The sequence below is a fragment of the Ochotona curzoniae genome, unplaced genomic scaffold, assembly GCF_017591425.1.
Source record: "Ochotona curzoniae isolate NIBS_2020 unplaced genomic scaffold, NIBS_Ocur_1.0 contig_2318, whole genome shotgun sequence".
NCBI classification, from domain to species: domain Eukaryota; kingdom Metazoa; phylum Chordata; class Mammalia; order Lagomorpha; family Ochotonidae; genus Ochotona; species Ochotona curzoniae.
Window position 1 is genome coordinate 3,349,865 of NW_024465419.1, and position 25,221 is coordinate 3,375,085.

Consider the following 25,221-nt stretch of genomic DNA (forward strand, 5'->3'; position numbering starts at 1 on the left):
TAATAGCACTAAACATATAATAATAAAAATCCAGATAGGATAAACATTTCAAGTAGAAACACATTTTACCATATTCTATCTGCAGTATTCCAAGTTTTAAAACTCAAACATTTTAAAATAACATACTGCATGCTACAAATGAATTAATGACACACATCATTTAAAGCTAGTGATCAGAAATACACATTTCAAACCACATCATTTAACTTCATTATCATTTATGGGTTCCTATTTTATAAAACAAATTTAAGGCCCAATAACAGAGCTTAAAATTTTAGTTCCTGAAATCCAACATCCAAAAACCATCACTAAACAATCTCAATAAAATTATTTAACATTTTGAGCCCAGTTTTCTCATCTATAAAAAGAGGAACATGAATCATATCTAAATCAAAGCATTGCTGTTGGGATGAATGTTTCATGTGAGAGCTAGGCCACCTAATTAGGCATCTTAATGCCATATTACAGTATCTGAGTTCAAGTCACTGGGTTCCTATCACTCCCAGGGAAGACCAAACCAAACCTCTGACACCTGGTTTTCACTTGGCCCAAGCACTGGCTACTGTGGGAATCTGGAGAGTGAATCAACAGACAGAAAGTATCTCTGCCTGTATCTTTCTCTGTCTTTGTATTTGAAAATAAATAAATAAATAAATAATAATTTCTGTTAGGCAGAAATATGTGAGTATTTGTAAGTTAACTGGCATGTAATAAACATTCAAAAATATTATTATTTATTGATATTATTAACATACTGTATAAGCAAAATAGGATCCCAAAGTACACATAATTTAAAGAATAAAACATATTTTAGATTGTTCTTTTCACAAAAATTTCTTTCACATTAGTGGCAACAATGAAGTACAAAATGAAAAGCAGGATTACCTTCTGCAGGCTCCATTCGGGTTGCTCACTCGTTCCATCATGTCCTATCCTAATCTTATATATCTTCCCAATGCTTCCTACTTCAACCTGAGTGAAATTCAAAGAAAAAAACATTCACATAATGTTTCAGATAGGTACACTGAAATCTCCTTCTCCTTTTCATATTAAACTAAGCTTTTTGTTCAGAATGGTTAAAAATTTCTCAGGGACCATTTCAGACTCTAAAGATCCAGTTTTCTCAAGAAGCGATCACTGTAAGAGGGTGTTTGGTGAAGTGCTTAAGATGCTGCTTGTGATACCAGGGTACCTAGGTTGGAGTCCTGGCTCCATTCACAATTCCAGTTTCCTGCATTTTCCTGCTGTTGAAGACAGACAGTGTGCGGGTACTTGGTTCAAGGACTTGGTTCAATATTACACCTGTGGGAGATCTAGATTGAATTTCTAGCTCTGCCTTCTGTGGATATTTGAGAAGTAAATCATTGGTGGGAGTTCTCTCTCCATTTCTCTGTCTCTGTATTTTTCAAATACATTGATTTAAAACACTTAAAAAGCTATCAGTGAACTTCAGAAGACACAGAAAATGGCGCAGAAATATCATGAAATGACTAAAATATGCAAAAGGAGTCAGATGAAAGAATAGGCTAAAAAAAAACCTTACATCTGCTCTGTTCTCTAACTATCACACATTTGTCACTGGAAGTCAGCGCTTTCTGAAATCCAGTGACAGAAAGATGGGCTTTTATTTTAAGAAGGGAGAACAGCAGTTTTTTTTCACAAAAGAAAAGCTAAATATAGGGATTTTTTACAAGCTCAAAGGAAGTATCTATGAGTCTAGAACTTCCCTTTACTCTGAAAGTTCTCTCTTTGACTCCTATGCTGACAGAGATGTTCTCCTTTTATGAGAAACGGATCTGCCCCCATAGGAGTACAAGGTCAGTTTTTGACATGGCCCAAGAGAATGTCAATTCAAGTAGTAAGCATTGTGGGGAACTAGTTTTAGAATCATTTTGAAGTCAACTGCAATATTAGTTGTTGTAAATTAAATAAAATTGTCATATTTTATATATCCAATTCTCAATTTCTTCATCTACTCAAAGAGCATAATTCTTAATGCATAAAATATTCAATTTAACTAAATGAATGTTTATTAACACAGTGACTCAGGCATTGTACAAGACCACAGCTAAACATGTATAAGCATAATGGAATATTCTCTAACTCATTATAGAGCCCAGTCAAGCAGATGGATTTATAAATAAGTATCTTCAGTATAACATGGCCCAGACACTGAACTCAAAAGATTAAAGCTGTAACCTTAGTTAATAAATTAATTAGCAAGGATTATCATTATTTCACCATATATCTCCATCTAGTACTATAGAGTAAACATGAATAGGCAAGCAGAGGCATAGTCTGTAGCAGTTTAAAAACAGCACTGGTCAAGAAGAATCATGGTGACATTGACTGGGAGCAAGCAAAAGATGTGTTTTAATTCCCATGGCCATTTTCCCTCTCTTTCCTTATTTCCAGAGCTAGTCTCCAGTAGAATTCACTAGCCAATTCTTACTGTCAAAGCAGAAAGTCATCCCATATTTTCACGTGAGTTGTCTATGAAAAGCAAGCCAAACTTTAGAAATCCTTTTTGCTGTCCCAAGAATTTACTAGCTTGTCTCTGCAAACTGCCTCTTTCTCCACATTCTAGGTGAAAACAATACAAAGGACAGCTGAATAGTCAGATTACAGAGTGTGAGTGACTTCATTCCTGACTTCCTGTTGCCGCAGGAGAAAGCAACAAGCACACAGTGCAGGAGGTGCTAGGTTCTGTTGGCCAAGGGCCAAGCACCTGTCATGCATTACCTCTTCCAGTCTGCACAGCAACCTTGTAAACAGAAGATGAATAATCTAAGATGTTAAGTGATTTGTATGGATATGCAGTTGAGCACACAAAGTTCAAAAACTGAAATCTGAACCAAAATATGTTGATCAGAAATATACTGTTACCAAAAATAGCTATATGCTCATTTCAGCAATGCAAGGGAGGAAAAAAAAAAAGAGGACAAATAGTAATGGTGAATGATACCAATATAAAGGAACAGCGGAAGCAATGCTGAGAGAGAAGGGATGAACTAACTAATCCTATTGTTCCTAAATTATCAAGACATCCCAGTCCAAATGTTTCATATCCCTTAGGCTGTGCTTCTCAAGTTTAGTGCATACACAAATTTCTTAGAGAAATTTTTTAAATGCAGATTCCACTTGAGCAAATCTATATGAACTTGAGAATCTGCAGAACTAACAAGATCCCAGACAATGCCAGTGCTGCTGGCCTGGGACCTAAAAGGCTCTAGACTCCTAATCCTAAACTCCACTGAGATAGACAGTTCCTACTCTCACTTCACAATAAATTCCCAAGTCTAAGCAAATATGAATCCTGATACTATGGACCAAAAGAGGAAGTGTCATTGATTATTTTGTTAGCTATCACCCATACAGCACTTCTACACTACCCCACAAATTCTTTACAAGGTATATTGTAAAGTATAAGTACTAATTTGAACAAAGAAGAAATCATGGATTCACTAGGATATAAGCAAGATGTTTAAGGTAATAAACTACTAAGGAGTCCATCCCCAGTTGAACTGCATCTCCTTTACCAATTTGTTACATTTCCTGTAGTTGATAAAGTTGGTTTTTAGGAGTTTATTATCCTCTTTTGTCAGTAGAACCCCCTGGAATCTAGGGGAGTGCTGGGATCCATGCAGTAGGTGTGGATGACAGAAAGGTGTGAAGAGAACAGCTCCCCTGCTTGCAGGGCCCAGGGGAGCTCCCCCTTTGGCAGGGTCCAGGGGATTTCTCTCTGACCACCTTGACACCTTGACGCTGTTTCACCTCCTGTTTGCATGGACACTCAACCACCCCACTAAGAATTCTGTTATGTATTGAGGCATTGTTGTTTGCCCCTGTGAGATGGTTTTTGTGACCGATGTGAGCATGAGAGTTAATGTCACAGATAATGTCTTGGTGAGTGGGCCTTTTACAATTCACACACAGGAGCACAATTAAGCCCATGCCATTTCTGGACACCTTATTGTGTGCTAACCATTGCCTCAGAATCTGGCCCAGACATGCTGCACACCTTCTGGGAAAGGGCTTCATAAATATCCTTAAATATTAAGGCAAGTGAAGGGAGTGAGAGCAGAAACTGCTATGGCATTAAATACTTATTGTTATCTCAAAGGCTAGCCTGTCTTTGCAAATTTTTTGGAACACAGAAAATGTAATTGTTTTAGCTGCTTTTATAATTTTTAGCTAGAGGAATTAAGGATGTTTTTATTAAGAAAATATGCTTTTAATTATTATTTTATTGTTTATGGGGTTGTAGAGCCTATAGTTGTAGAGGGATTTAACATTTGAAACTTCCGTCTTGGATTTTACCCTTGGAATTTTTTTCCCTTGTAACCTATTTTCCCATTAAATAATGGGTAAATTATAGAAATAGAAATGTGGTAGTAATGTAGTACTGATTAGCAGGTAATCGCTTGTGCCTTGGTCTTGGAATCCTGGCTGTCACTCCATGGCTACTATTGAAGAATGAATAATGGCTTGTTTTCAAGAATATGAATACAGTATTTTGCAGAATTATCTTTAGGGGCACCTGCTTAGCCTGAAGTGCAGACGGAATGACCAAATGTCTGTACATGTCCCCCTAGTCTTGAAGTAAAAATAGAACAATTAGTTGTTTGTGTAGAAGCTTGTGAGGTGTCTGAGTAAATAAAAAGGACAGCTTCTTCTTGAGCTGTAGCGAGAATGCACCAAGTTGACAGTGTCTACGTCTTTATCGCCGACTCCATGTACCCTTCCCGAGCTCCAAACTCAGCTGGAGCTGGACTCCGGTAGGGGAGAAAATGAATTCTGTTGCATCCATTATATTCATAAAAATAACACTGGCCTACAGAGATGAAGTGACACATTCAAGGTCACACAGCTAACATTTGGCAAGCTGGAACTCCAATCTCACCTGTTTGCAGTTTGATGTAACTGGGATTTTCAACCTTGGCTGCACTTTAGATTCACCTGGGGAGCTTTTAAAAACTTCATGCCCAGGATCTGTCCCACACAAAATAAACTGGAATCCCAGAGGAGGAATAGGGCATCAGTAGTTTTTAAAGCTCCCTAGGTAATCCCAGACTGCAATCAAGATTAAGAATCTATGCCATGTATTTCAGCAAGTGACCCTGGTTAAAACTTTCCAGAAAAACATTGAAAGGATTTATCAGCAATGAAATAAATAAGCCACAAGATGTATTGTGGGAAAAATTAGGCTTCTATGAGTTTGTCTAGGGATCTACCCATGCATATTGGGTTGTAAATAACAATCTTCACACAATATTTTCAGAAAAGATATTTTCAAACAGATCATGGAAAATATATATTGTGAATTTCAAATTACTTTTGCACAAAACTTACATGTTAATTTCCCATGAATTTTTTGAAACTCCCTCATTTGTTTATAAGATATGATTGCCTGTGAATCTAGCCAAAGTGCTCCTCTGTGACTGCAGACAACCTTTTTCCCACTAAACCTTAATTTAATGATTTTAGAAATAGGAAGCCACGAGTTCAAGTCTGAAGATCTAGAAACCATTTGTGTATTAAGTGATGTCTGGGAACTGTAGCCCCAGACAGTCCTGGCTTCATGGTGACTCGGGTTGGCCTCAATCCTTCTCTGTTACTGCCAGCCTTAGAAAGCTAAACCAGCACCTTCTAGGGAGTTTTCCTGCTGTTTTACACCCATCAAAAAACCATACAGCTCTCACACTTCAGGAAGGGTGCAAATTAGTGGAGTGGAATGGAATTGTCCTAATTGAAATTTGGCCAACAGTACCCAGGCATATTCAAAACAAAATTCTCTGCCAGTAAGAAATGAGAATACGAAAAAAAAAAGGAAAACAGAGATTAAAATGAACATGGGCAAAGCAAAATATGGTTTATGAAGAGAACAAAAAAATGATTTCATATACATCCTGCAAGCAACATCTGAAAGTATCTGCAAGTATACAAAGCAGGGGCATTGCTTTTCAGAAAACCCTCTAGATGGCTCTTAATTTGAGATCAAAATGATGGTTTTATGCGGCCAGTTTCAGACCAATGGTTCAAAACAAACTGTCTTTTAAACAGCAATTTTCTTCTACAACTTGGATTTTGTGTATAAGATATGGAAGCAAAAATATTTCCTTTGATCGTTACTACAGAAATTAACTAATTTATGGGGATTCTAGCATCCCACAGACCTATTTTAAATCAAGTCACAAACACACATAATCACACTTTTTTTATTACAAAAATGCCTGTAAAGGATTGAAAGAACAACAGCACTGCCAATTTCACTTACCTGAAACTCATCCTCCTGTCTTGGAAGGAAGAGCTGCTCTGGGCTGTCCTTGCTAAGACTTATCGGTCCAGTGACTCCTTCGTCTCCATACACCCAGAGACTGACATTGGCTTGAGTCCCTGTATTTCCTGTCAGCACCAACACCTTCCATTCATCTTCTGGCAGAGGATTCTCACTGCTTTGGGATCGTCTGATTTCTTCTATGGGAGGAAAAAAGACATTAGTGCCAACCAGACAGAACACTGGGCTGACAGATCTTTTGTCTCATCAGAGCTCAAGGACATCAAAATTGGGCAAGCAGGGGCTGAGGATGGGAGATGGATTGGGGTGAAGGACTCCAGGGAGTTGATTTGTGCTTGTCGGCTCACAGCAAGGTTCTGGTCACCTAAGACTCAAGTACTGAAGTAAAGTGAATAAATATTTGATGTATCCAGCAATTTTTGACTTGTCCTCAATGCTACAACACAGGAGTAGCAGTTCCATGCTGATAGATTTTTCAGAACACTATCAACTAGCTTACAGATTTGAAATAGAACTACTATAATATAAAGTAATTTAAAAAGTGGAATTCAGGAAGATTTTCAAATGGGACCTAAAACCCACATTAACAACAAAGAAAATTTTTCTGAAGTATCTCCAGGGGGAAAAAAAAAAACCCTAGTGGAAATTTCAATGGAAAGCATTTAGAAATGGATTGAGAATGTTGGTCCTACATCCAAATGGTTTTAAGGTGCTAAGTGCGGTTGTCTCTAAGAGCAGAGGCTACACAATGCACAGGTTTTCCACAAACCTTCCAATCCTCCAGCAGCCAGCAGCATTGCCCGAAAAACCACTGCTGTTTATAAGGAACGCACTGGGATGGTTGTCTTCCCCACACTCTCTTTAGCCTTTAGCTTCCTCTGAGATCCCGGGGCATACAGTGCTAAGAGGGCCTCCCAAGTGATTCACTAATGGCTGCCTGGAATTGCACCAACAACTGCGTTTGAATTCCTAACCATTGCTTCTCCACAAAAAGGGTACATATATAAGGTAAAGGGTGAATGTCTTCATATCAAATGGTTAAAGCATAGCCAGACTGTTTCTCCTTTCTCTCATTTGGTGACTTAAAATCAGACAACCTACAGCAGTATCTCTACTATTATCACTACAGCATCAAAAGTGACAACAAAACCAGCAAATAAAGTTATTTCCTACTGAGGAAAAATAAGCTAAGAGGAAATATCAAAATGATAATTATAAGTTAAAGCAAATGCTATATACAATTGACATCATTTTTTTAATATTACTATGTATGAAACAGATGGAGAAATATTAGCCAGTGTGAACCAGAGAGGGCACATTGCAGAAAACAGGAGAGGACAGAACAACAGCAGAGGGGTACCTGGAGACTGACAGACACTGGAAAGCAGCAAAAACAACCATGTGCTGTGGCAGTGACTGATGCAGCAGCGGCAGTGAACCACAATCTGAAATCCACTGGCAACTGGATTCCACCAGAAACGAGGTGGGAAGGGATGTTTGCCAGGAGCTACGGAAGTAAACTGCTCAACCTGCTGGTTTGTTGATTTGGCCAAGAGCACAGACAGAGTGGCAGGTCCCAGGTGGGCGGTGCAGCAACAGGGTGGATTTCATAGCCCAGTTGGTGAGACAAGCCAAACAGGGCACCACTTAAGGAGGTAAAGGCTATGGGGAGGGCTGCACATGCAAAGATCTGGGAGTGAACTCTTTTCTGGCTCAGTGAACTGCAACAACGTGGCATCTACAGGTTCCACCCAAAACAGGTCTGGGTAGCCCTCAGACCTGACACACAGCAGATCAAGAACTCTAGTAGTGGCACATCAGGCTCTGTTTCTTACAGTGGGGTAAAGAATTTAAGACTGCAGGAGACAACAGGGAGCTGTGCATGTGCTGAGCTAGGCCTGAACTCATTCAACTCAGTGCATTCACTGATCCCACAGGAAAATAATACGGGCTATGTCATGGCATGGGTCAAAATAGGTCCATATGGCCCTCAGTCCTAACAGGCAACAAGTTCCAGCAAGATCAGCAATACCAATAACATAGATCTATATAGACAACCTGGTGTCTCCCTAATCCTGGGACGTGCTCCAAACACAAGTGGGTGAAAGGTTGTGCAGAAGATGGGGCAGCCTCAGCACATTATCACAGGAGGTGGAGACTGGTGAAGAAGGAGCAGGGGCTACAGAGAGCATGATAGAAATCTAACATAAGAACTCAGACCTGGAACTTGCTGGAGGAAGTGGCACAACTGACTACAAACAAAGAGCTATGTACCAGTTGTAATATGTAAAATCAAACTACAGACCTGTGGGTGACACAGCTTGGAAACCTGCCACAAGAAGAAGAATCTTAGAACCAGAAGAGCAACAGGATTGACAAAAAACAATCTTCACCAAGAAACATGATCATCAAGCTCTCTTCAATCAAACATAGCAAAAAATCCTTAAATGTGCACATGGAAAAAATCAACTGACATATAAAGGAAAGCCAATTAAACTCACAGAAGACTTCTCACAGGAAACTCTACAGGCCAGAAGAGAATGGAATGTCATATTCCAGATTCTGTGGGCAAAAACTTGTCGGCCCAGAATAACGTACCCAGCTGAGCTTTCCTTCGTCTTTGAAAATGTAATAAAATCCACAGTCAAGAAAAGCTAAAAGAATATGCCTCTTCCTAACTTGCCCTACAAATGATACTTAAAGATGTGTTTTCTTCACAGAGAAAAGGAATAGCGCCCACCAAAACCAAAGGCAAATGGGAAGAATATCCAGTAAAATAACAGTAAAGACTAAATCAATGAACAACTCATTGCTAAAATGACAAAACCAAATTACCACCTATTTGTATTTATCCTGAATGTAAATGGCTTCAACTCATCAATCAAACATCATAGATTCGTAGACTGGTTAAAAAACAAAACCCATCTGCTTGTTGCCTACAGGAGACACATTTCACCAACAAAGATAAACAGAAACTCTATGATGGATATTTTTTTTTTATTTTTGTTAGTTTCATCTCTTCAAAACAGTTTCTTGTTATTAAATTCTTCAGTGATTCATAGATTATACAGTAGCATCATTTTCTTCTTGATTTGTTTTTATTTCTTCAGTGACACATTAGTCATTCAGTAACATGTTATTTAACTTCATGATGTTGTTAATTTCTGTTTTGTTCTTCCTGTTGTTGATTTTGTATTGTGGTTTTTCATTTAAGGGAATGTATAGTAACTCTATAACAGAGACTATTGTATCTAGCAGCATGTTATTTCACTTCGTGGCATTGCAAATTTCTATTTTCCTTCCTGTTGTTGATTTTGCATTGTGGCTTTTCATTTAAGGGAACTATAGTAACTGTGTAATGGAAACTATCTTATCCAGATGTGAGGATACAATGCAGTGTGCATCTCTAGTTCCAGACAAAGATGGACTCCCACTGAAACTGTTTACTATATCTTGACAATAGGATGCTGGACTCTCTGCCATTGTCCATGCCCGCAATGATGGACATATGACTTTGTATGAAGAACTATACTATAGTAATGATATAAAGGAACTCAGTGAGGGGAGAGGGAATTGGGGGCGGTGATAAGGGAAATTCCAGGGCCCATGGAACTGTATCATAAAATGAGAATAATAAAAAGAAGTAAATTTTTTATAAGTTACTTTGTACCTCTTATCCTTGCTATTATTTGCCATTTAGCAATAGGAATATTTCCTGCTGTAATGATATTCACCATTCAGTAACCTTCTACCCTATACTGGGCTCTGTTTTGAATGTGTCATATGCATTTCTCACTCAATTTTCACTACACAGCCATAAGGTGAGTCATATCACATCATTTTAAGGTGATGAAGAGAGATTAAATAATACACCCAACATGTATAATAAACCTTTCTGTGTGTAGCTACAAAGATGCTGCTTTAAACCAGCTTTTGGAATGTTACATGTTCATCTGTGCACACCTTACGAGGACACAATAGCAGTGGCATTGCTGACATTTGGAATTTCATTCTAAACATAGCATTGTCCTAAGCACATATTGATTTTCATGTCACCCTTGCTCAGTCCTCACACTAGTGTCTCAAGGTCCTGTCGTATGTTTAGCGAATAGACAAACTAAGACTCAGAGATGAAGTGAGTTTCACACGGTTAGATGGGCAGAAACAAGAAAGTCTCCAGCCCAGGTGGAGCCAGTGTGGATCACAGGCCATTCCAGATGGCTTACATGCAAAATTAGTCCAACAAAGCTTCAGAACACAATCTGATTTTTAAAACTCAAGCATTACATGTAAATATCTGACTATCCAGCCTACCATTTTAGCCAAACTCTCTTGGCATTTCTTTAGTTCCAGGTAAAGGTGTCAGTGATGCTCTGGAAACAAGAATTCCATAGCACATCCATGAATGCCAGAGTATAATTTGTGATCTAGGTCCAACAGGATACTTCTTTTTTGGATGGTAATCTTATGTTTGTCTTAATCATTGAAAATCCTTGCCTTCACTCAGTTCAAGGAAATTTTATTTAGTTCTTAATATTTGCTGGCCATAGCATTAGGCTTTCAGATTTCTTAAAAATGCTACTAATTAGTCTTGAAAGATATGCATGTCTTACTGTGGAGAAACACTGGAGACGGGCATATAAACATTTGTGTTTCAAAAATGTAAATAGATACACTAATGGAAAATGAAAGAAGTATTACAAAGTCAAGACATGATAAGTTAGCAGGGAGTTAGTGACTGTGGAGGGAAGGGCAAGAAAATCTTCATAAGAGGAACTGAATGTTCAATGTAGAAAACTGACTTAAATTTCACAGAGAAATAGGAGGGGGCATTCTAGATGCAGGGACCATATGACATGTGTCATATACATGTGGCCTGAAGCAGGGAGAATGCTGAATGAACCATGGGTGGAAATGTATTGTTAAACACAACATGACATAAAAGGTTTGAAGAAGATCGTACCATGAAATCACAGAGGGCACTGGCAAAGTGGTATTCAGCACATCTTTGTGCAGGCAACAAGGATCCAGTTGTGATTTTAAAATGTGATGGTTATATAACGTAAGTATTAGAGAACCAGTCTGAAACAGAGTGAGCTGAAGAAAAAAGGGCAGTGAGGAGATCAATCAACAAACAATAAGCACTAAACAAGAGCACAGAGAAAGATGACTGTTATTTGGATTGTTTTTGTGATGTCCTTGTACATATGTACACAGATCTGTGCATGTCCAGTTACCTTTCATATCTGATTTAATCTAGAAATGATTTGATAGTCTCTAAGGCTGCTTGCTGGACTAATATTTTCTTACATCACTTACATAAACATAATAAGTCAAAGTGCACTCCTATCACAAATATTGATGCCTTAATATAGTATAATCTATAATACAAACTGGTATATTAAAATTTGTGCTACTATTAATTAAATATGAATACCATCTATTGCCATGATCTTTGGAAGTGAACCCAAGTCCATTAGTCTCAGACTATAAATTTCTTTATCTGAGAGCCATAACAGCTGTTCTTTTGCAAACTACAAGTTTAAAATACTTTGAGATGGGAAAATATTTGATGGAGATGCTGAGTTAATCAACAGACTTCCTAAGGGTCTCTCTGAACAGAATCTGTAGTACCAAACATGTGCCTAGATGACTCAAAAATATGCTCGAGAAATGACAAAACAGTTAAGTGCCATCAGGTGATTCAGACCAAAAGAAAGTGCTAAGTTACTGCTTGCTGCTGTTCACCTGAAGCTGTGGAGGGAGAAAAATAATGTTTGGCTGCTTCCATGAATCTTTCTATGATATTTCAAATCAATTCAGTATTTGAAAAATCTGATATAAACTGAAACATAAAGCAGCAGTTGAAAACAAAAGGCATCTAATGTTTGAAAGGATAGTATGAGAAAAATGATCTAGCTTAATACTCATTTCAAAAAAAATTATTTTTATAAAAGTTTGAGAGTCAAAATGTTTTAAGTATAGACTTTCTGCTCAACATAGAAAGGTACATTTCCAAAAGAAATGAAATTTGCGTATGAGAAAGTTACCTGTAACCTCACATGTTTATAGCAACACAATTCACAATAACTAAGACATTAAACCAGCCCAAATGTCCAACAACAGATGAATAGTTAAAAAAATGTGGTACACTTACTACATGGAATATAACGCAGCCATAAAAAAGAACAAAAGTTTACCACTCACAACAAAATGGTCTCATCTAGAAACCATTATGTATAATGGTTAATAAGCCAAATATCATATATTCTCTCTTAAAATTATTTCTTTTTACTGGAAATGCAGATTTATACAGAGAAGGAGAGACAAAGAAAACATCTTTCATCTTCTGGTTTGTTCCCCAAATGGCCACAACAGCCAGAGCTGAGCTGATCCATAGCCATGAGCCAGGAGCTTCTTCCGAGTCTCCCTCAGGGGTGCAGGGTCCCAAGGCATTTGGCCTTCCTCTGCTTCTTTCCCAGACCGCAAGCAGAGAACAGGATGAGCAAAGGAGCAGCTGGGACACGAACCAGCACCCATATAGGATGTTGGCTTGACATGTTCTCTCTGATATGTAGGTACTAATACAAAGAGCACACAAAATACAAACTCTCCAGGGAGATAAGCATACTAGGAAATAAAATGTATGCAGCATGCATCTTTATTTCCAAATGATACTAGGATTTTAAGTTTTATTTTTTATTAGACCTTTATGATATGTCACTTGATTTTCTTCCTTTTCCTATACTTGCCATGTCATAATACAATTACATATTAGAAAGTTGAATTTGAAATGGTGAAATGAATGCCTATGTTCTAATAACTTAGGGATAAATTTTAAGAGGGTGATACAGCAAGTGAGAAAGGAAAGGTAAGGCAGAATCTCTAAGCTTCTAAATTTATGTCCTGAAAAATAAGAACTCTACTCATGTTATATAAATTTTAAAACGATATAATTTTGACATTTTCATTTATGTATTGTGTGTTATACGTTCTGGCAGAATAAGCTTAATCTACGCACTGCTATTCTCAAGAATGCCTTCAATCTAATAATAGATTCCTTTTTGTTTCTAATTGAGCACAGGTTTTTGGTTTCTTAAATTGTTGACATCTAAACAGATTTTATCAGATATCTAGTTAAGTCTTTGGCATAAGTAGGCTTTGCCCAGCAACATCATGCACCACATCAGTCCAGACAAAAGGACTGTGTGACTGTCACCCATGTGCAGAGACAGGTGTCCGGAAATTAGACATCAATCATGTTCACCTTCCTGGGACTGTATTTCCTCATATTTAAAAATAAGATAGCACAGCGACAATTTGCAGGACAATTTCCGTTCAGGGCATCAATTCATAAGCCTATTCAAGAACATGGTCAGGCACAATGCTTCCAAACTAAAATCATGATGCATATCTAATCATTCAGCTATGAATGAGGCCCTTTGTGAAATACTACTAAGACATAAAGATATTTTTGCTACTTAAAATCATGTATGTATATAATCCTATCTACATTGCAACCAAGGCAACAAAATTTAAACAAATTATATGTTTTTCTTTTGTAAATAGCATTGGCATTAGAGGAACTTCAAATCACATGGATCTCTAGATTACATTTCAGAGTTTCAGAAACTCATGAAAAAACTAAACTCAACCTCACTTTTCCTTGACCCATCCTCCATCTTTATTGTATTGCCAGAGAATGTATAAGCCAACAAAGAATGTAACATAATTTTCAGAATGAATTGGTGATTAGAATTTCATTTTATGTCCAGCACACCAGAGATATTTCTTTCATCTCAATTATTAGTTTTGAGCCTGACTGTGTGTGTGTATACTTGTCTAACACATATGTGCCTTATTCACCATAAACTTCCAAGAGGTTAGAAACCAAGTGTGACTTGCCCATTATTTTGCTTTTTTGTTTCTTATATTTATTGGGTTCTTATATATTTGATGGTTAATTTAATGAAAGAATAACTTTAAAAGGTCAATATTTTTTAAGATTTATTTTTGATTGCAAAGTCAGATATATATATATATACATATATATATATATATATTTATACACACACACACACACAGAGGAGAGAGACAGACAGGAAGATCTTCTGTCCGTTGATTCTCTCCCCAAGTGACCACAATAGCCGGAGTTGAGCCAATCTGAAGCCAGGAGCCCAAAGCCTCTTCCAAGTCTCCCACATGGGTACAGGGTCCCAAGGCTTTGGACTGTCCTTGACTGCTTCCCCAGGCCACAAGCAGGGAGCTGCAGAAGAGGGTCACCAGGATTAAAATTGGTGCCCATATGGGATCCTGGTGCTTTCAAGGCAATGACTTTAGCCACTAGGCTTCTACGCTGGGCCCAAAAGGTCTATATTTTTATTTTTTATTTTTAAAAGTTACTTGCTCTACCAAAAGGAAACACTTCCATTTTCTAATCTTGAAAACTTAACAATGCAAAGCCAGCAATTAGCCTACTGGATACAAACACAGGTGGGAAGGAGGAGAGCAAGAAGGTTACGACTTACCTCTAGTTGAGGACACTAAGGGAGTCACGGCTTCGGGTGCTGGTGGCATTTCTCTCTGTTTTTTCAGCTCACAGGTCTTTTCTTCCCCTTGGCTGGGTATTGCAGACATGTCCATGGGATTTTCTCTGCCAGCTGAAATTAAGATTTTAAAAGATACTACCCATTCAAAAATCATTCGGTTCTTCTCAGAATGCTCGCCATATGTTCAGCTATGTAAGTTTAAATTTTGCTGTTGTTTCCTCTTCAAAGCCTTGTCAAATTTTTTCACCTTGCATTGCATAGTTTTCATGAAATGACTTTTTATTCTTACCAGTAAGCTATGGATGAATGGTATTGCTATAAAACCGATTCATTGCTTTGTAAATTCAAGATGCAGCTTTACACCAGAGTGCAAGACAAATGACACATTCAGAATATTTTTTCTTATAGTTTACAAATAGGAATCTCTTTGATGATCTAGTACTTCAGCTTCTTCAAACAGGGAAATGGACTAGCTTATCACTCAAACAGAGCCTTACCAAACACACTTACAAGTGAAGAAAAGTACGTAACTTTAGAATCTCCTTCAGAAATAGATATGGCCAAGTTAGTTGAATAATTACTTCAATTTTGCAGTATTTGCTCATGAGTACTATTTATATTACAGATTTCAAAATTCAAGCTCTTTGTGTTAATTCTTTAAGATCAGGCATAGGATCATAATTTATTTTAAAGTATAATACTTCTCACTATGAATGTCAGGCTTGGGAGACTTTATAAGTAACAAAAGTCATATTTGAGGAAGGTCTTCAAAAAGCATGTGCAAAATGCTTGAAAAAATTATGCACTCATGTAAAGTATTTTGCACCAAAATAAACTTACATGTTTCATTACATTTTACACAAATTTTTGAAGTCTAATCATGGATGTCTGAATCTATGTAATTATAAATAATAGCAGCTACTCTATAAAAAATTCATTTATTTAAAAGACAGATATAGCAAGAAATGGACATAGAGTTAGTGAAAACAGAGATAGAGATGGAGATAGATACAGAAAGAGAGGGGGAGTCTTCCATCCAGTTCACTCCCCAAATGGCTGTAACGGCCAGGGTTGATAGGTTTAGACTGCAGCCAAGAGCCAGGAGTCTCCTGTGTCTCCCATAAAGGTAAAGGAACCCAAGCATGTGAGCTATCCTCCCTGCTTCCAGGAGCATTAGCAAGGCATTCAATTAACAGTGGAGCATCTGGAACGCAATCAGGAACCCATAAAGGATGTCTGTGCTGCAGGTGGCAGCTTAATCCAATGTGCCACAAAGCCAGTACCAGCAGCTGCTTCTTAATTTCACAAATGCCATCAACAATTCAGATGCTCATAAAGGAGATAATCTGATATCTATGGTTAACAGAAACTAATGTGATTTAATCATATGGAATGATTGTTGACAGTACAATGCAGTATCTGAAGAACTGCCTATAATCACATTGTTATTTATCCTTCAAATAGCATTCAATATTAAAGAATAATAAACCACTGAATACCAAACGCTACTTTTGAAAGATCTTTTCTGTATGGGTTATTTACAATGCAATGCTTAGACAGGGGAGATCAGTAATAATAATATATTTTTAAAATATTAGAAAGAAAGAACAGAAATAACTGCAAATATATTCATTCAGAGTAAAAGAACACTTGGAAAGAAAAAAAAGGAAAATAGTTCCTCAATAATTAAGGGTCCATTTATTCATGGGATAATGTAGAAATACAGAATTTATGAAGAGAAGATAAACTATTTTCCAGTCACTGGCATAACACTAGAAATAAATCAATGCCTCTGACATGGTATCAACATGGATGGGATATAAACCAAAGGGGGAACACACAAACAATAGCCTCTGATATATACAGGCAACAAACTGATAAGTGCTGCAACAAAGATACACAGGGAGCACAGAGCAGGAAGTAACGGATGTGCCAGCCTGGAGTGTACAAAGGATTGTACAAGGCTAGCCTAAGGAGAACTGTGAAATGATTAAGCATCTTTTACCTACCCACCCTCTTCACTATGGGCTTCTTCAGATTCCACACTGACCTTTCACACACACACACACACAAAAAAAAAAAAAACACAGCAGGAAACCCCAAAGTAGAAGCCACATGCTGGAAATGCCATCCAGGATGTTGCTGTCCCTCTGCAAATGGCAGGCAACCTACCTATGCTGCCTATGGACTACTGGGTCACAGGGAGGTCCAAAAACCAAGCACAAAACCAGTCTCCTATAATATTATGGGTTGGAGCAACTCTTATCAGTGAGCTTTCATTATCTGACTTTCACAATTTGAAAAGAAATGTGAAAATTGATCAACAGCAATGGAAAACAAAAACTGTAATAAAATGCAACTGTACTGTCCTCTTCCCACCACTATCTCTTCTGCTAACTTAGATAGCTGGAGTCCTGTCACCCACGAAGAAGACTGGGACTGCATTCTCAGGACCTTGTTTCAATCCTGGCCAAACCCAGCCCACCTGTTGCAAGCATCTAAGGAATAAATCTGTAGAAGAGAATCCTGTCTTGTCTCTGTCTCTAAACTTGAAAACAACAAAAACAAAACAAAAAACCCACAACTTATATTTTCAAGGAGATTGGGTTGCAGGGAGGAAAGATTTACTGGAACAGCTTCAGTCTTATTGTATACAGTGATTTTAAGATGATAAAATTATTTGGGAGATTATTTTAAAGTTTAAATAGTCTGTCATTCTTCACAAAATCATATAATGTAGTTTTTAATACTTTTGTAGTCATTGATCCTTTTGAAAAATCTAAAGAAGCTCATATAGTCCTTCCTCCATCCAGTATATACACTGCCTCCAATATACACTCTTGCCTATTTGCACATGATTCATTTCTTCAAGATATGTTTACTTACAATTTCCAAAGGTTCATAGCACTCAGTCAAAAAGTGCTTACTCTACTGCTATATCATTATTCTCATTTACAGATGACAAAACAAAGATTGAGGTGTTAATTAAATCAACTAGGGTTATAATTCTATCTATGTGGAAAAAATAACCAAATATGAATTGTATTTCATATCATGTCATTCGTTTGTCTAGCAAGTACAGCTTGTACATCTAATCTGAACCAGGAACTTTTTTAGGGTATGTAGTGTGGAGCAAATACTGCCATGTGGTATTCAATGGTCAGAGAATCTCTGCATAATTAAAACAAAGGAATCATCAAAAAATTAGAAAACAACCCACTCCGCTTCCCTTATCAGTAAAGAAACCCAGCTTTATCTAGAAAAGGCAGAAAGCAGGTAGAAGTTCGAATGTGTATCTGCACAAACCAGAATTCCCAATGCTACACAGCAACACAACAAACACAAGCCTTTCTACCGGGGCTATTCTGTGCATTCTCTTGGGCTGAAGTGCTCAAAGTTAAGCGATAAATTAACATGAAAATAAATCTTCAAGAGGAGCCTCGGCAACTTATTTTGAAGTACACTTTTCATTACAGTCCCAAGGAGGAAAAAAAAGATGCAAACTTGAGGTAGAATTCAAGAGGCCTTAGGTACAAACATAGATTCCTTTAACATTGGAAGTCCTTTCTTGTGAAAAGGGGCAAGTGTGACTGGAAACTGTATTTTGAAGGAAACTGATGCTTGTATCCCTTTCCTCAGAATGCCTCGGATCCATAAGGCTTCCATAAATATCGATAACCATGTCCCCTATATTCTTGAACTTACTAAGACAGGATGCTGCCTCTAGTAAACAGAGACAAAAACATAAACAATCCAGGTTTTAGTAATAGAGTTAAATCGCAAAATCTATAAAGTATGGCTTCATTTCTACGGCTTCTATTGGTGCTTATGCCTTAAGATGAAAAATGAAGCCATTTATTCTTTCTCATGCTTTGCCACGAATTACTTCTTCTTCACACCTCCTTCTCTAATTATTAGTATCTCCTTATTGTCATCTTTTCTTCTCTTTCCCCTCCTCATTATTTCTTGTTCCTTCTTCTGCTCTTCCAGGCAGCAGTTGGTCCATGCTTGCCACTTCTCACGATCTGCTTTACCTGTCTTTCTGACTGCATTCAGGTCATCTATCTGTTTACTGTCAGGGTTTCAGAGGCAGACAGCACATGCATTTTATTGATCAAGAAAGTGCTCTGTACCATTTTAGGGCAAGACAGAGGATTGGGAGAGTGATGGCAGTAACGCAGCAATTTGCAAAATTCTAACTACGGTGACTTTAAGTTGAAAAGTAATTAAAGCAAATACTGCAAAGAACTGGGCCAGATATATCTTTATGCTAAATCAAGCTTGCTAGGTTCTTATTTTAAACTATCTTCTGTAGGATATTATACACAGACACTGCACACACATATAGTATATAGATAGACACAGAAGGAAATAGAAGCTAAAAAAAGAGTCACATTCACTAAGAAAATCTTCCAAAGTTTGATTAAACCAAAATTCATGGGCACATATGAGATACAAATTAGTCAGCAACCTAAACCTTGAGACTCTTAAAAACCACAATGTGTTACTTCATCAGCCTTTCAGTTCAAACAAATGTATTTTAAGATTTTTAATCCAAATCCCATTTATGTTGAACTTAAATTTTCTTTTTGCTACAAGAATTAAAAATCAGTATCAATACTAATCAATACATGGTACTGCATGGAATACTAGCATTATATACTGGAGTACCTGAGTTTAAGTCCTGGTTCCACTCTCAATTCCTATTTCGTGTTAATATGCACTCCAACTGGGAAATAGCAAGCCTGTGACTCGAGTAATGAGCTCCCTGCCACCAATACAGGATATCTACAATCTGAGTGTCTGGCTTCTAGCTGTGGCCTTGTCCAGCCCTAGCTGTTGCAGGCACTTGGAGAATGAACCAGCAAATAGCAAATCATTTTCAGTCTCTCCTTTTCTCTCTCTTCTCTCTATCTCCTTCTCAATCTCTATCTCTTTCACTCTTTCAATAAAATAAAACTTAATAGCAATCAACCTAAAACTTTTTTATATAAGAATCTTTTTATTTTTAAATATTTATTTACTTTTGTCGGAAAGACAGTTTTACAAGTAGAAGGAGAGATAAAATCTTCCATTCATAGGATCACACTCCAAATGGCCACAATGGCCAAGGCTGAGCCAATCTGAAGCCAGGAGCCAGGAGCTTCTTCCAGGTCTCTCACATGGGTGCAAGGTCCCAAGACTGGGCCATCCTCTGCTGCTCTCCCATGCCATAAGCAGGGAGCTGGATGAGAAGCCAAGCAGCTGGGACATGAGCCAGTGCCTATATGGGATGCTGTTACTATCAGGTAAAGGATTAGCCAATTGAGCCATCACACCAGCACCACCTAAAACTTTCTAACAGTTTCATCTTCTCTCAGTGTGTATAGAGATATTCTTAAATAACAGAAGATTCAAATATGCACATATACATAAAACATGAATCCAAACATACAAAATGAAAAAATATAAAGGACCTCAATGTAGTAAAAACTCCATGTCCAACAATATTTATCAAAAATTGAAGAAGGTAAATGATCCTCATGGTTTTTTCCAATGATTCTAAAATTGTAACAAAAATCCTAATCATAGGGATTTTCTTAGCCAAAGAAGTGATTAAAGTATCAGATGAAATTATTTTACAGCAAACATACATTGAATGACTCGTGGATAGAAGTAAACATTCTCGTCCTTGGTGTAAATAACTGGTCTTGCCCGTCCATCTGACTGAAGTCCAACAAATATCCCTGGGTTCCTTGTAGATTCCAGACTTATGGATGCATTTTCCAAGTTCTTCTTAATTTTAAAATGACAGTCAATGTCTCCTGTACCCTACAATCAATACATGTTTTCATAAGTGCAGACAACACTGAATGATAGAATTTAAAACATTATTTCACAAGAATATTGCTTTGCTTCATTTTCAGACCATCATGATAAATCTTTTTCCATTAATTGCACTTTATAATTCATCAAGATCTAGACACAGAAATCACATGACAGGTAGGGTAGGTTAGTAACAACAGATCACAAAGGAGAGCGGGGTATATTCTGTGTTTCATTTCAAAGGTGTTCACCTCTATACGGGAGCATAGTACAATAACATGTGAGAGTTATTTTAGAAACTAGCCATACACTGCTTGATTGAAATACACAGAAATACATCAGTAACCAATTTCCTCATTAGATCAACACTGTATGGTGGACTTACACAAACCTAAGAGTATAACCAATGACACATAGGTTACATGATGCGTGTTTATTGGGGTGAGGTTTAGGCTATTAGTCCCAAGGGTCAAAATGAACAAAACAAAGGGAGACTAAATCAAGCAGAAGAGACGATGGTGTGGTAATTATCAGAAGATGTGGTAAACATGAGATGAATAAGACTACTGCTAGTATAATACTTTATAATGCCTTGCAGTAAAATTGTCTTGAGAAGGAGTATTCTTTAAAATAAAAATAGTGTAGCGAATACACACATCAATAGTAATCATTCATTATCATTGTCAAATATATTTTGTGCTATACATAACTGTATATAATATGCTTCTATATCATTGACAGTATAGACTTGTTTGGACCAGTTTACCATAAACCAAAACCTAACACATTGTGCAACAATGCCATAACAGCTATGACATCACTAGGTAATAGGAATTTCTTAGCTTATATTCATTCAGTGCATAACTATTCTAAAGTGATGGGAAGAAAGTGAAACATACTTGTTTATCATAAGCCATTTACACTTACTTAAATATAAGCCAAATTTATGTCTTTGTTTACATTTTCCTGTTGAATTTTCAAAAATAATGTACACAAGTCACACAGAGCCTGTAGCAAGACATCCAACAGTTAGATGCCTAGGAATAAGCTTTATACTCTTGACATCACTACATTCCTCTCTCCCCATCATAGGACATTAAAAATAAAAAACTAAAAAATGTTTCATTTCCCACTACTTAAAAGTTTTCTTCAAAAAATTCACAGTTCTAGAAAATTATTTGTGAGGATTAAAATTTTGTTACCAAATATTATTTTAGAAGATTGATAGAAATTTGGAAAATTAACTTTCTAAAACAGAGAATTATATCCTAGTCTCTGTTCACATATGTACTTTTTGTAGATGAGAATGAAGCCTGCTTCTCTTTCCTATTTTATAAATATGAATTAAGCATCTTTTATCTCTTGTTCGCATTATGGATTCCATGAAATTCTGGCCTGATTCATTTATGGTCAAGTGCAGAGTGCGGTTGCACATATAGTTGTTCATAAGTCAAATGGGATACTGATGGACTGTTGGGGGTTGGAAAAAAGAGGAAAGCACCAAGTGCACCAGAATCAGGAAAGACTTCCTGGAGAAGGTGAACTAAGTGCTAAACTACACTACACTGAGGAGAGAAAGCTGGCTGGTGTGGGGCAGGGTATCTCAAGCAAAGCGATATCCTGAACAAGGGCAGAGAGGCAGTAGGCAGCATGACCTCCGGATGAACAAGCTTTTTGATGCCATACAACACCAGAGAGAAGGTGAGAGTAGAGAATTAAGCTTAGTTAGTATGCAATCCAGGAAGTTTGGATGTGACCTCACAATATGCAGCTAATGAAGGATTTTATGAGCAGAATCTAAATTATCTTCAGAACAACTCTTCAACATGTTTCTAACATCTCTTCAACAGAAGAAAAATCTCAATATTTACCCAATTAGCTAGTTTTACATCCCTTTGTTGCTTTCTAATAAGTATCAACAGGATCTCCATTCTCTCCCAATTCTTTACACAGTCTTAGGAGTTCCCTTTCATTTTTCTTTGTAAACGTTACTTTTTACAAGTTTTAGGTTTGCAGAAAAATTCAGAAGATATTGTAGGGTTTCCAAAAACCCACACTCACTTTTTATTTTTACTATCTTACATTTGTACAGTATGCTTGTTACAATTAAAATCCAATGCTCATACATTATTACTAACCTTCAGTTTATTCAGATTTCCCTGATTTTGAACAAGTGGCTTATAGTTATCTGTCCAGGGCCTCATCAAGGGTGCTATGTTCATTTACAAACCATGTCTCCTTGTGCTCCTCTTGGCTGTGACAGTTTCTCAGACTTGTCTTGTTTCTCAACCCTTGATAATTATCAGCACAGAATTGTTAGCAAATACTTCCTTGAGAAACAACTCCATCCTCTAGGGTGCAGTGCTCATTTGCAATCCCCTTTTGCCTTCAGTCTTACTGACTCCATTTGTTTACAGAGATAGGGCAGTACCTATTTCCATCATGCCTTTCTCAGAAATTTTTTCACACATTTGTATGTGTGGCTCTTGCCACTGTCTGCATTCTTTACTGAGATTTCCAAGCACTTTTTAAATTTACATATATTAAGATTCACTCTCTGTACTATACATTGCTATGGATTTTGACAAAAGTATTATGTCTTCTGTCTCCTGGTTCAGTGCCACACAAACCTACTATATTTCTCCTATTCATCTCTTCCACACTATTCTCAAAATTGGTCTCAAAACTCCAATAGATACTAATGTTATATGACAGGAATATACATAATATAGTATAGTAGAGTAGAGTAGAGTATACTTGCCCAACATACAGAAAGTTAATCACTGACATCTGGGTAGCAGAAGAAAGTTGGCATTTTATTGCAAAGCACAACGTACAGAGCCAGGAAGCTATCTCTTAATTCCAAGAATCCCATATGAGAGCCAGGGCTGGAGGTGGTCTGGGCCAGGATACAGTGCCTGCCAGTACAGGCCATAACTGGGTCTAGAGATCAACCTAGTAAGAGTTCTGGAAGGTTTCCAGTGGGTGTGAAGGCCAGGTCTTGAAGTGGGAAAAACTGATTCCTGAGAAGTTTTATGAGGCATTTACACTCTTCCCTCATATTGTGAATTTTTTATACGTAGTATTTAATTAGCAATCCTAAATGAAAGGCAAAATATCTGGGGCTAAGGGTAAGAATCAGGTTTCTGGTGACAGAAACTTGCATTCAAATTTGATTTCACGTTGAACCCACTAGGATATTAAGACACTGGACTTTATGCTTGGTAAATACTTCCAATGAAAGAACATCAACTGAATTTGAACTGTGGTAACGCAGCAAGGTGGAGAAATCCACCACGGAGAGAGGGTTCAGGGAGGGGTGGGGGAAATCCCAGTGCCCATAACACTGTGTCACATAATGCAATGCAATTAATAAAATAAAAAAAAAATTATTTCAATTTCACTAAGTTTTATACTTTGCAATTGAGTGGCCTGGTATTATATATACCAAACCCATCAATGTGTTTTCATATTTAAATTTCTTATAAATATAAATTGCCATTTTAAAATTATGTGCATGTATAGAAATATTTTGAGATGGGAGTCAAAACTGCATAAATCTGCAATGAAAGAATCTCTGCCAGTTTCTACAACCTAACTCTTGCTCATAAACTCATATCCGACTAGCGTAGGATGTGTCTGTATGTTTCTTTGAAATGTGGATGACTCTTGAGCTTGTTTTCCCATAACTCCTACATCTTTGTATTCATGCTTGTCATGTTCCACCCATGTTGTCTTGGGGCGTGTTTTCCCTCTTTGAATCAACCACCTTACAGTTGTCCCTAGTGACCCTCATGCTGTCTGTTGCTAACTTGGATTTCTACTACGGCAAAATCTATTAAAATGATTTATTCCTACAGGACAATAATTTTCTAGTGATAAAATAGAAACATTTGTTACTGAATAGGCCTAATAGATTTAAATGTGCGGGAAGGACACGTTTAAACAGACAGAGAAATATTAGCCAGTGTGAACCAGAGAGGGCACATTCCAGAAAACAGGAGAGGACAGAACAACAGCAGAGGGGTACCTGGAGACTGACAGACACTGGAAAGCAGCAAAAACAACCATGTGCTGTGGCAGTGACTGATATACCAGCGGCATTCAGTGAACCATAATCTGAAATCCACTGGCAACTGGATTCCACCAGAAATGAGGTGGGAAGGGACGTTTGCCAGGAGCTACAGAAGTGAACCCAGACAAAGAAGTGCTCAACATTAGGGTGTGTTGATTAGGCCAAAAGCACAGACAGAGTGGCAGGTCCCAGGTGGGCGGTGCAGCAACAGGGTGGATTTCATAGCCCAGTGGCGAGACAGGCCAAACAGGGCACCACTTAAGGAGGCAAGGGCTATGGGGAGGGCTGCACATGCAAGGATCTGGGAGAGAACTCATTTCTGGCTCAGTGAACTGCAACAACATGGCATCTACAGGTTTCACCCAAAACATGTCTGGATAGCCCTCAGACCTGACACACAGCAGATCAAGAACTCTAGTAGTGGCACATCAGGCTCTGTTTCTTACAGTGGGGTAAAGAATTTAAGACTGCAGGAGACAACAGGGAGCTGTGCA

At 37.6% G+C, this 25,221-nt stretch overlaps 1 protein-coding gene across 1 annotated transcript in view; it reads right to left on the minus strand.

Moving 5' to 3' along the window:
• Positions 1–25,221, minus strand: part of RP1 (RP1 axonemal microtubule associated) — a 129,400-nt gene that overhangs the window by 32,610 nt on the left and 71,569 nt on the right. Inside the window, exons 15-18 of the mRNA XM_040972561.1 lie at positions 20,481–20,658; positions 14,827–14,958; positions 6,278–6,477; positions 886–972 (exon numbers count right to left, since the gene is read on the minus strand). Coding sequence (XP_040828495.1) covers positions 886–972; positions 6,278–6,477; positions 14,827–14,958; positions 20,481–20,658 — 597 coding nt within the window. The remainder of the gene's footprint in view (positions 1–885; positions 973–6,277; positions 6,478–14,826; positions 14,959–20,480; positions 20,659–25,221) is intronic.